Source organism: Acanthaster planci, linkage group LG07, assembly GCF_054643075.1.
Source record: "Acanthaster planci isolate LZ-2023a linkage group LG07, COTS_SCS, whole genome shotgun sequence".
NCBI lineage: Eukaryota > Metazoa > Echinodermata > Asteroidea > Valvatida > Acanthasteridae > Acanthaster > Acanthaster planci.
The window spans coordinates 18483185-18495829 of NC_141783.1; the positions used below are offsets into that span (position 1 = coordinate 18483185).

Sequence of the window (12645 nt, forward strand, 5' to 3'; positions counted from 1 at the left end):
GTTTTTAATGTTTTCATTCGTGTTTATTTGAACAGTGAATTGGTTTTGAAACAGTAGACATTTATTGTTTGGAAGCTGAGGCTAGAATCCAATTTAGTTGAGAGGTTAAGGATAAGTAAAACAAAGATTAATAAGAGAGTGGTCTTGGCGTCACGTTGTGGAAACGAGGCAGCTTCATACATACAGAACACATATTGAAGATGAGATGTTAGAGGGTGTGAGTTGATTCAATTTGATTGATAATAGATTTCAACTATTGATTGAACGCACAGAGGATCTGGTCCCGCCAACTATTACGCGCTGCCCGAACGACGTCCACGAGACCATCCGCCTGGGCGTGCCGGGCGTGGTGGTCGACTGGGCTCTGCCCCAGGCAAGTGATGACATCGGTCCCGTCCGGCTACTCAACGGGTCGCACGAGCCACAGTCTGTTTTCCACGTGGGCCAAACACCGGTGACTTACGTCTTCGCCGATATGGCGGGAAACACAGCCACGTGTAACTTCACCGTGACCGTGGAGGCCATCGGTGAGTTTGGAAACTCAAGTTTGGAATGGTATTATTGTATCAGATATTATGCAGGTATAGGTGGTTTGCTTTTGTAAATCCATAATAAATTGGAAGGCACTTTCTTCCTCCCACTTGTATAGGAAGAAAAGAAATAGCATCCCTTTTCAAAGAAAACTCAGTGAAGTTACAATGTTATTAATCTTGTGTAAAATGGTTTGCTATTTCACAAGTCACTCTGAGACCGAATAAAAGTTTGGATCATAAATATTGGAATTAATTTTGCGTTCTTCAAAGTATTCCTGAAAAGTTCAAGAGATGAATAAAAACCGAGGGCGCTGAACAAAAACAAAGAATCCTCATTTTCTTGAAATATGTCATGGAAGTTCCCTTCTTTCCACCTGAATTCCCAGACGATGAACCTCCAGTCATTCTTCGATGTCCGTCCGACATCAACAAGACGACACCAGAGCACAACACCTCCGGCGTGATCATGAAATGGTCCAGGCCGAAAGTACGGGACAATTCTGGTGTGCCCGTCTCATGGTTGACGACGCATCGATCCAACACGGCTTTTCCGGCAGGACAGACTAATGTCACCTACACTTTCTCCGACACCTCCAATAACACAGCCACCTGCACATTTGTGGTCACAATTTTCGAAGGTACACTTGCCTAGGATTTGGCATTGCTTCATTATGCTACGGACGGAAGTCTCATTGTTTACGAGAGTTAATTGGACTGACTGAAACGTATTGACCAGTTGTTATAGAACAGGTTGGATTAATCTTGTCCTGCCTTCTGTTATAGTTTCTTGCATTGTCGAATAGTGACTGTGATTAACGTCTCTTCATTTTCTTACAATCATTAACCAGATAGAAATCTATCAATTAGATCGTAAGTTTAGCAAACTTTGGTCATGGGTTGCATGGATTCGGGTTGAAAAATAGGTACTGCTTCAATAAATTTGATCTGTGAACACTTTTATTGAAGTGACCTGAAGTTATTAGTATAGGGTTGCGACCAAAAGGGAACCTTCATACCCAAAACACAAGCTGTTTTTCTGCTTGATTGAAATCGAACTGAGAGACATTTCATTAAGAAATTTATGTATTCAGGTAGCCTTGGCGGTATCATTGTAAAGTCGTAGTTTCATATACGTTGCATTCTGTTGATCATCTCACACTTAGTCTCAGAAGATGTCGTTAGTACCACTTGTATCCCGCACTTACGATTGGTCTTTGTCGACTTTATTGTGGCTGTACCTTGTCTAACGATTGTGTTTTGTTTTGCCAATTCATTTCAGCTTCAACTACAACACAAAGTCCCACCACTCTAGTTCCAACAACTTCAGCACGTATCCCAACAACTACAACTATTCCAACAACTACAAAAACTGTTCCAACAACTACAACACTCCTTCCAACAACAGCAACGCCCATTCCAACAACCACAACGCCCATTCCAAAAACCACAACGCCCATTCCAACAACCACAACGCTGATTCCAACAACACTCATTCAAACAAATACACCTATTTTCAAAACTACAACACAAAGTCCAACAGTTACAACACCCATTAAAGCTACTGCAACACCAGTCCCCAGCACGACTTCGATTTCAACCAAAACACCGACCTGGACCACAACACCGGCCCCAACCACAGCTTTTGTCAGAACTTCAGCTGTAATTCCGAAAAGGAGTGCACCAATGCCAAATCTACCCACCAATGTTACAACAACGCATGAGCATACTCCTCCATCAGAAGTAGAAAAAATCACTTTGCATGGCTTAACCTCACCCGGAGTTGTCGATCTAACCACCTCCCCCTTCCTCGATTCGACCGAACCAGCAAGGATTACAATTGGAAATGTACCAATAGCTATTACGGCAGGGACATACGGTAAGTGTGACCAACATTCCCCGTAACTCTGGAAATACGTCGGTAGTTAAACGTCTATCCTTCCTTTGCGTCCGTATTTGCTGTTGGGACTTACTCAAATGTTTGCTGTCGGCTATTTCAGGTATACGGTTCCCTCAATTTCATTATCTCATCTGCCAATTCTTGTCCGTGTTCATTAGTGTCTTTTGGAACATCTGGAAACGTTCAAAATGTGTTGCAAGCAGCTGCTCAGGAGGTGAATTTATTACTTCATGGAATACCCGAAACCGATGAGACCTGGAAGAGTGAAAATGGCATATCCGGAAATTGGACTTGTCAGCTGTAAATCCGCCAAGGATTAAACCTGGAATCGCAAAGGCTTTGCCTCAAAACATGCCTCTTTTCCTTGGTGACACAAGTCTCGACGCTGCGTTACTTGCACGAGGAATGTTCTTTTGATCAATTTGTCTAATTTCTTGTCGGAAAATGAATTTGCTGTTTGTATGTCATCAATCATTGAATGTTTCCAGTCCTTGACAACCACTTAACAATTTTATTTTTGATTTTATGTTGAAAATAGAAAATGATCATTTTTACTTCAACCTGTTTGTCACCTACATTAAGTACCGAGAAACCTTTTAGTTTTTGCTTTGCAGTACCACTGTTATAGTATCTATTGAAGTTTCTTTCGGTTAAGAGTATAGAGACGTCTATAACCTACCTATGCTTCCTATAAAAGCAACCAAGCTGACGCTTGTTTCTAAAATGTGCGGTCCGGGTTCGAACCCCTCTTGGGCTTACTTGGAACTCGGCGTCAAAGTTGCTGACTGATTCAGTGTGTCCAGAATGTCAGTTTGAATAGAGGTGCTCCTCCTCATATGTTGTTTGATTTGGACGTTGACCAATTTGCCCTTCGCCAACGTGTCATTGTTTTGCCCTTTAACTCTAGCTTAAAACTTCTTCAAGCTGGCAGGTTCTATTGCCATAAGTACCACTGCTCGATTTGGTAAAAAAAAGCTGTACAGGCGTGCAGAATGCTTTGGCCATTTTGAATGAGTTACTGCTCCTAAGCCTTGCAATTTGCGCGTGAGGAAAAGGAAACCGTTTGAAGGAATTATTGTTTTGACAAAACAAAGACAAAATAATCTTGAAAATACGGTTGTATCTGTTGCTCTGTTGCCCTTTATTATTCGGTTATTTGATAAGATGGTACACCCCTCATTCATCTACGGAATGATACCATAAATCTTGGCATCCAATCCTCTATACCTGATAATATTCGATCCTGAGTCTCAAAATTCACAAAATTGCAGTCGACGGCTTCTGGACTGTAAACTTTGCGAAAGAAATGTACCCAGCACATCTAGAGTGACGTGATATTGGTTGGGCAAGCCCGAATGCATTTAATACCACTCCAGAAAAGTTAGTGGGTCTGTCTCTGCTACCCCCAACGAAAGTTTGATAGTTCTTTCAACTGTGGTGTTGTTCCCATAGGTATCTGTGATTGCTACGTGGATGCGATAAACTTGGCGTTCATGAGTCATTGTGAATTGCCTACAGGCTGTGATGCTGACCGACTTCTCGCTAACCTGACCGATGTAAGTGCATGTGTGAAGGATTGTGGTCAAACTAAATGGGTAAAAAGTGGTGACGCAAAAGATGTGCTACTAACAGCACATTTCCGGTCCGTGATGAGTCTATGCCCCTCTCAAGCGTTCAACATTTTTAAGGTTACATCAATAGGACATGCTGTTCTTTTCGATATCCGAATAACTCAGCCTCGACTGAGGCGAAGTCACGTTGGTGTATTGAAACGTGGGTAAGCACCCTTCCCCGCAACAAAAGAAAGAAAAAACGAACGAAAAGAAACTACCTTATCCACGGACTGCCGGGAGAGGTTTTACTCCAGCTTATGTGTGTGAATGTTCCGCATATTGTGAGTGAATGTCATTTAACACCACATAGTCCTTAGCAATCAATCTTTGTACCTTAAATTAATCTTAATGGCCTATTTCCATACAGATAGCAGTCGGCTCAGAGAACGTTGAAAACTTCTCGGGAGCTCTAAAAGTGATTACCACGGGGCACAGTTCCATATCTGCTGCGGGGATCGAGTCTTACGCGACAATCCTGGAGAGCATCTCTGTGGTCGGATCCACCTCATCCCAAGTAAAGCGTCCTTGAGCACTGTCTTATCTTATCTGCCATCGACACCGGTGTGTGTGCCGTGATACGCCTTATTCAGGACCAAATTTCCACCGACCAAACGCGCATGCCCGCTGATGCATGACAACTTTTAGCTAGTCCTAAAAATCAGTACTTTTGCATGCGATCACGGCACACGAGGAAAACTGAGCACATGAACTGGCAATGAACCCCTTACATCGCTGAGTCATCTGTAACTTAATTAATCTCTGTTTATCAAACAGGATGTGACAGTTCCGACCTCTCTCCGAAGCTCACATTGCAAACTACATTCAAATCCTAGTTTTTTTCAGTCAGGAAAAAAATAATTTTTTATTCTTCTGTGGTACAATTTAAGGCTTGTATGAAAACAGACTGACACACTATTTGTGATTAAACACCGCATTTTTGTGAGGGGAAATCAGGATATGTTACAGTTGTCGTGTTATCAAATGAACATATATATTGGCCTATACTTGCAGACGTGACGTAGAAGCCCAACTTATATGTTATAAATGTTTAGTTGACCGCTCCAAAAGCTTTCTGTTTTTTGCCTGTCTTGTTTCATTCAACCTTTCCTATTATAAATGTTACCAGTGCTCTTCCACTTTGTTAAAGGTTGCAAAAAACATCGTTGAATCTATGGACAACATCTTAAACGTACCCAGGGAGGAATTTCACGAGGCACAAAAGAGTGTCATGGCCAACACAAGAATCCTTAGGTCCCTTGACTTTCATCTCTTGCACGCCCAACGAGGTAGTGATAGTTTCATTAGCACCGAGTCCAACCTGGCGGCTTGGACCATCTACGTTCCTCACAACGCCACCGTGACTTACACGCTTCGAACAGACGGGGCGTCGACTCATTTTTCTGGGGAAGAGGAAGCCGATGACAAGGGGCAGGAACCGGAATACGACGATCTCATTGCCTCTATCTCGTTGCCACCTGGTGTGTTTTGGTATGACACTGCCCGAGGTAGGTTGATATCTTGTGCTTTTCCTGATTCTGGGGTGAAATCATTGGAAACTTGCCAAGTAATTGAATCGGCATTCATCACAACTTGTACAGGCTCAAACTCGTTAACGTTTGTCCCCAATGAACGCGATTTTTTTTTTTATTTATTTATTTTTGTGTAGTTACTTTACCATTTGTACTCGGGTAGGCCTATTTCCTGGATGTTCTATAACCGAGTGCATGAAATCCTAGTTCTATTTCCTTTCATTCTTGTCGTTTCAGGTACGGCATCCTCAACCTATCCGGCTATTTTCACTTTCTACAACGACACCAAGTTATTCCAAGCCGCCGAAGAGGTTGACATGAACAGCGCGGTGATTGCTGCCAGCGTGGCGGGTGTCGTGAGGGAAATTTACCTGCACAACGACTCGGCAACGATCACTCTGAAGCCCTGGCAGGTGAGTCTGCAATCGTGGCGCGGTTTTCCAAATCGTGTCGTTGTCGACGTAAAGTGCAATCGCTACGCACCTCACCTCACCCGAAAATTTTTGTCAAAGTTGTGGCGGAATGGGTATATTGTTCACGTGTGATGTACATGAGACGTGTTGGAATTTCACCGTCCATGAGTTTTATAAAAGCTGTCCTCCGTAATGGCTCCAGTGCACCACGGAAGCACTCTGTTGTTGGAACAGAAGGAAAGTCCCGCTAAACGTTTACCATCTATTAGGATGTATGCTCTCTGCGGCGGTGTAGCCAGACTTCTGAGCACGGGGAAGGGGCTTCACGCTAAAGTGGGGGGGGGGGGCTGACTGGATGTTGGCCATACATGTACATAATTGTGATCACATCAGGATGGTGTGTGTACTGTTTCCGAAAAGCAAGTAAGAACGACTGGGGGGGGGGCAATTTTTCTTGGGGGGGATGCGCAAAAATGATTGAAGAGGGGCTATCTGAGCCCTGGCAATAATAATAATCCGGTAATAAAATCCAAAATAAAATCCAATCGTGTCAATTTCACCTTCAGAACTCAAACATTCTTGTCGCATGTTGATGTTTAGGAGTATGAGGGTCGGGAGTCTGAGTGCGTGTTCTGGAATCAATCCCTCGCCGATGGTGGAGGTGCCTGGTCAACTAACGGATGCCATCTTGCCCAGACTCTGGTATCTGGACACGTCGTCTGTTCATGCGACCATCTCACCCAATTCGCGCTCCGACTGGTAAGTCTGACTGCAGAGATCTTGCTGCCTGAGGCACCCGTGCATTTCTTAGGTTCAATCTTTTGTAATGAACAACTGTTTCACCTTTCACTTTTACCCTCAGCCTTCGTAGTGATCACTGCCATGGCTGTTTCGGGTTCCCTGTGGGTTTTTATGCCAATTTGAAAAGCCATATTTATGAGTAAAACCATGATTTCATCCGAGAGAGCTGCTGTGGTTTCAGAAATTGCAACAGTTAAAGTTTTCCTTTGTGATCATTTCCACTTTCAGTTTAAGTGAGTGTTTCCTTGTTTTTTCGCAATTTTTGGTGTCTTTATTTTATTGTTCATTATTACAAATGGCTGCCACTCAACGGAGATGTTAAGGAGATGCAAATTTCCGCAAAGTATGAGGGTAACACTTATTTCTTGGATTCTTTGATGAAATCACGAGGTAAAACCCTGCACCTGTTTCTTAGCATACAGGCCTTCTCGCCTGTATTGAAGTTGTCCCTTGAATCGTATCTTTTCGAATCCCCTCCCAACAGACACCCAAGGTGTTCATGATTGATATCATAGTCTTTGCCGGCTGTGTGCTGTGTATTGGGATGATGACCGCTGCTACCATGATCAGTATGTGCATTTGGTGAGTTCTTCTGTTTCAATTGATCCGAAGATTAAGAAATTACAAATGCAGTCGTATGCACACGTATTATTGATAGCACTTTGGTGCAGTGTTGAATGAAACAAGATGGCGAGTGGGTATGTCACTTTGATGTGTTTAATTCAGACCTCTTCCTGATTGTTTAAAACGAAGGTTTTTATCTTCGGCAAATTTTGAGCTGAGAATGGGCGTATAGGGCAGGCAGAGTTATCATAGTACGGGGAAACTCACCTAGTTTGAATTTGCTCATTTCTGCTGTTACTTTGGCAAGCACGCAATGCTTGGTGCTGACGGGGAGTCCCTACGAAAAGAATCCATGAGACTAGATGCTGACTGCAACCCACGAGCAGTGAGCCTCTGCTTATTGCAAGCTCAATCAGGAGGCAGAGGGTTGAGACCCAGCCAAATAAACCATTAATTTTTATGTGCCATAGAAATCACTGATTCTAGCTGTTAAACAAGAGGCATCCTTGTTTTCACCGCAAGCTCCATGTGTCTGACTTATATTCGCTGAGTGGTGAGTGTTTGAGGTCGTAAACATTTGCCAAAATGCAGTTGTAACTGTGCCTGTTTCCCTGGTCTTTGTACTTCCAGGGCCAAGGTGCCTCAGCGCACCGTCATCAACCTCTGCATAGCGCTCCTCTTCCTGAACGGGCTGTTCCTGGGCGGCGTCGACCAGATCCACCTCGCCGACGGCATCGGCTGCACCGTCATTTCCGCTTTGCTGCACTATTTCCTGCTGGTCGCGCTGAGCTGGACGGCCGTGGAGTCGCTCAATCTCTTCTGGCAGGTGGTACTGGAACGAGAGGAATTCCTCAACAAGTGCATCGTGCGTGTGACAGTTGGATGCTGGGGTGAGTTTTGGTGACAAACTTTTAAAGTCACATCTTCCGGACAACGATTTGCCGTTAATACGTTTCAATGTTGGAAAAAGTTTGAGATGGTTACTATACGACATCTTAGCTTTCAGGGTAGAATTAGAAAGTTTGTGGTGAGAATTCAGTGAGGGGTCGTTTTCGTTTTATTCACACGAGAGTCCTCAGTTTCGGCATTGAACTTTGATCTTTTTAAGTTAATCCAAGCACGGCAATCTTTCTAAATTGATTTAGGTAACACATGCTTGGTTGGAAAATTTTGAAGCTGTCGATTGAAACAAGTCGAATTGGATAGCCATGTTGTTACTCCTAGCGGTAGGTTATACCGGGGGTCATCGGATCATAACTCGCTCTTGGAAATCTTAATTGGTCCAGAAAATCAAGGTCATTAAAAATTCCTGCCGGCTAGACAATTATGAATTCTGAAAATCAACTTCTAATTTAGTTTAGTGACACATTGATAACACTGTGCTGTTTTGTTGTAGGTGTGCCACTACTGTTTGTAGCATATTCTCGGGTCATCATTTACCTGGCCACCGACAGCTGGACAGAAAACAACAAATTGTAAGACAGTCCTGTTTCGTATTCAACTCATTCTATTCATTTGAATAGTCATTCAAAGTTGCAATGTCAGGGCTGTGTAGAGGTTAATGATATTCACTTTTTTACCCAAGAATGTCTCTTTGTTTCCGAAGAGCTACAGTTTCTTCGACTAAAATTGGGGACAACACGGCATTCAATCGAACTGAACCGATTTCCTCCACGAGGGAAGTCTTTTTCAAAGTTGGTGTTCCATGAACTGTGGGGACTGCTAAAATGCCAAGTCTGTAGTTAAACTCTTCAAAGACACTTTGTTCCTATCTCAGTGTTTTGTTTCCACTAATCATTCCTTAAGTTTTCATTGACAGGTCGTCTTGTGACACTTTTAAAAGTTGCATTAATGTGCATGCACGAAACTGGTTTTCTTAATTTGCGATTTTTTCGCACACTTGTTGTTGCAGTTTGGACTTAAAATGTTATGATTGATATTTTTCTTTGACTATTAGCTGTTTCTTGAACCCAAGTATCGCCCTCTACGCTGGCGTAGTGTCGCCTATCGGCCTTCTGCTCACGTTCCACTTGTACATTATCTGCATGATGCTACACAAGCGCCTCTGCAGTCGTTTCGGCAGCAGCGATCGCAACGTCATGCACGCCGTCCGTCGGAGCAAGCTCACCCTGGCCGTCAGCGTGCTCGTCACGCTGGAGTCGGCGGCCTGCTACGCCATGCTCCTCTACGTCGACTCGGTGCTTTGCAGGGCCACCTTCGCCGTAGCCGCCTTCTCCCTGGGAGCCCTTCTCTTGGCCGGTGTGTACTGCCTGGGCAAGAAGGACCTACTGGACAAAGAGTGCAGCTTCTGCTGCCGCATCACTCTCGGGAAAACCTCGGCCTATCACGTGCAGAGGAAAATGGTCGGCAAGAAACTCTGCCGGAATAACGGGGTTCCGAGGAGCAGGTCGCCAAACACGTTTCGCGCCACTCGTTTTACACGAGTGGGAACTTTCCGCGCGCCCATATGGAAGGGCGAAGATGTTTGAAGATAGATCTCTTAGTGTGTACAAAGCTAGTGTCAGAAACCAATTTTAAACTGTGCCAAATTGTCTCGATGAAATCAAAGCAAAATATAAATACAAAGAGATTAAGGTGATTTGTGCTAAATAACGCTTGCATTATTGTATTACTGTGAAACTGACGTGAGGTCTGCCGATAAAGTAGCTGCACACTATACCACTGTGTACACGATGAATAGGCATTTTGGTTCCAAAGCCTAAAATTGTGGCAACTCTCTGTATTAACGGTGCTTGCCAAGGGTCCATCTGATATGAAAGTCAGCACAACTGGCCATTATGATGCTATGTCACATTGTCCTTGAAAGGCACGTGTATGTTCTATTTCCCTTAATTTTCAGTCGTCGGGCTCTATTGTTCCAGCTTATTGTTAATACTACATGTCTGAGCCAAATGTCCAGATTTATTTCGTTGTTTCTCACTTCAATTCCAACGAGGTGTTGGACATTTAACAGGGCCTTTTAAAACTGGGTATCAGGCTTGCTTTAGATCAGCTTTAGCTCAGAAAAAACGCGTCTTCTGTACATACTTCTACTTTTAGCATATTCCAGGATCGGTCAATACACGACTTAGGACAAAATGTTTACAAACAGTGATATAGCGAAATAAATTGTTTTAGACATTTATGTAAATGGAAAGTCAGGATACCGCCTGGGCATCAGTACTCGATCAAACGCATTTCCCTTAAAACTCTGCAAGAAAAAGAAATCAACTCCATAAATGGAGATGTACTGTAGTTTCAGTAGAGCAGTTGTTTCAAGTTTGAGAAAGATTAACAGATGTATCTTTGGTGTGTTTCATTTTGTACATTTTTGGTTTATCGTATTATTTTGACTAACATTATGGTTAATTTCTGCTTTTAAAAGATCCTGCTATGATCGAAACGTTAGGCCTCGTTTTTGCTTTGTATAACACCAATATCAGTCACGAGCATCACCATATTTGGGCAGGTCATTACATCACACGCATATGTCACATTGTAAACAGTCTTAAAGTCTCTTCTAGCAGTCTGCATTGCAAAGATTGTGTGTGTTTCCATGGCACGGCGTGCTTTGTCTGAAGGGTGGAATGTAGGAAGTAAAAAAAAAATGAGTGAAGTGTTCCCTGGCAACAATTTGATTGGTTGAGCAAAACATGCAGTACAGGCGTCATCTTTGTGTTCTAATCTGCACTTGTACCAATGCGATAAGAAATTCCTCGTTGCCAACTCAAGATGAACAGCGTTAAAAGTCGAACAAAATATTGAAGTAATTTTCCCTGGCTAAGGCAGGCAAACAAATTGCTTGACTGACCACACCCATTTCAAGGTATACAAGGACGAAAACAACCAGCTCAAGCAGGGGGTGTTGGGTAAAGATGGCGCTCATTTTGCTGCCAGACCAAAACATACAGCCAGAACCATGTATCAGAATACACTACGAGTGATCAGTGGCCAGTCCAAATAGGGTCGTATCCCTGACTGAATTTGTAGGCGGCAAGCAGTTAGCAGCAGGTTTTTTTTACATTTCTGAATTAAATATTAATTCTCAAAGTAACAGCCACGACCCATAAAATATGTATCTAGAAGTCTTTGGGTATGAAGATGGAAGGCTTCATTGAACTTTCCAAGGCGTTTCGTAGACTCTCTAAACCCTTAAGCCCAGGTCATCTTACTTGATCCTCGAAACAAAGCGTTTCGAGCAGATTTATCATCTGTGAAGCCTTTACCACACGATGGTGTCTTCAACAAAGCTATTGTACAACCTGCTTTCTTCCTGTTATATTGTTTAAAACAGTGGCGTATATATCCAGCGAGGGCGGGGAGGGGGAGTAAGGTTCCTTTTGGAGATATGTTGCCATTTTAGGGGCCACGTCTGGACCCAAGATCTGGACTCGCCACTGTTATATAAACCTCCACTTACATTCGAGCCACGGTAGACAGTGCACGTATTGTTACTACTTTTGTGTGGTTCTGGTATGTACTGAAACCTACCGTGTGCATGAAGGGTGGACGTGTTGGATGTTTCCTTGCGTGTATTTTTGAAGGTAATCATGACACCCCCTTCAGCTATTGCGTGTCGTCCCTGATTAATAAATTCATTATAAAGCCCAAAACACGATTTCCATTATGCGTGTGACTTAGTTTCCTCTTGCTTCGTAGTTAAAGAAACAACTTTTCTCCTTACATAAAAGTATCGATGATTTAACGGGGTGTGTGTGGGGAGGCGGTGCCTCATGAATTCCAAATGCCTGCAAACACCCTACTCTGAATAGCATGTTATAGTAAGTATCGAATAGGCCTTTAACTATCCACCTCGATCAGAAGCACCCCCTCATCGGTTGAAAAAACTACGTTGGTCGGTAGTGTCCATTTTGTTGGAAGTGATGCGACAGCAACGCTTGCGTTCCATAGTCGTTTGTGAACCAGCGGTGCGCAATTTGGGTGCGTTCGATTAGCTTCCCCGAATACACTAGTGTCACACGCAAGGGAAGTCTCGAAATGAGGCTAATGGAACGTTGCAGTGTATTTGCCAAGGCATTCTGGGAAAAAAGTCAAGTCCCCGCTAAGTTCCATCATGTCCATGCTCGAACAGTCCATCTGTGACGTCATTACACTTGGGCAGCCCCCAGAGACCCGCTCGCCAGCTGGGGTAGTGGTAGTTGACACCAGGGCAGGCACGAAAATCACGTGATGGCTAAACGAACGCTCTCCCATAAGTTTGACTTACACAGGTAAGCTAATCGAATATGGGAGCGTCCGTTGCCAGGGGAATAGCGTCCTCTCTTGGTCCAGCTT

The 12645-nt window shown here is 43.6% G+C and overlaps 1 protein-coding gene across 2 annotated transcripts in view; it reads left to right on the forward strand.

Moving 5' to 3' along the window:
- LOC110980305 (uncharacterized) overlaps positions 1-11968 on the forward strand; it is a 67708-nt gene extending 55740 nt beyond the window's left edge. For both annotated transcript variants that reach the window (XM_022236874.2, XM_022236875.2), the window contains exons 13-24: positions 273-527; positions 920-1171; positions 1813-2409; positions 3883-3986; positions 4411-4557; positions 5191-5548; positions 5810-5985; positions 6586-6744; positions 7271-7368; positions 7981-8240; positions 8747-8825; positions 9308-11968. In XM_022236874.2, the coding sequence (XP_022092566.2) occupies positions 273-527; positions 920-1171; positions 1813-2409; positions 3883-3986; positions 4411-4557; positions 5191-5548; positions 5810-5985; positions 6586-6744; positions 7271-7368; positions 7981-8240; positions 8747-8825; positions 9308-9839 (3017 nt within the window). In that variant the 3' untranslated portion in view covers positions 9840-11968. The remainder of the gene's footprint in view (positions 1-272; positions 528-919; positions 1172-1812; positions 2410-3882; positions 3987-4410; positions 4558-5190; positions 5549-5809; positions 5986-6585; positions 6745-7270; positions 7369-7980; positions 8241-8746; positions 8826-9307) is intronic.
- Positions 11969-12645: the final 677 nt, after the last annotated feature.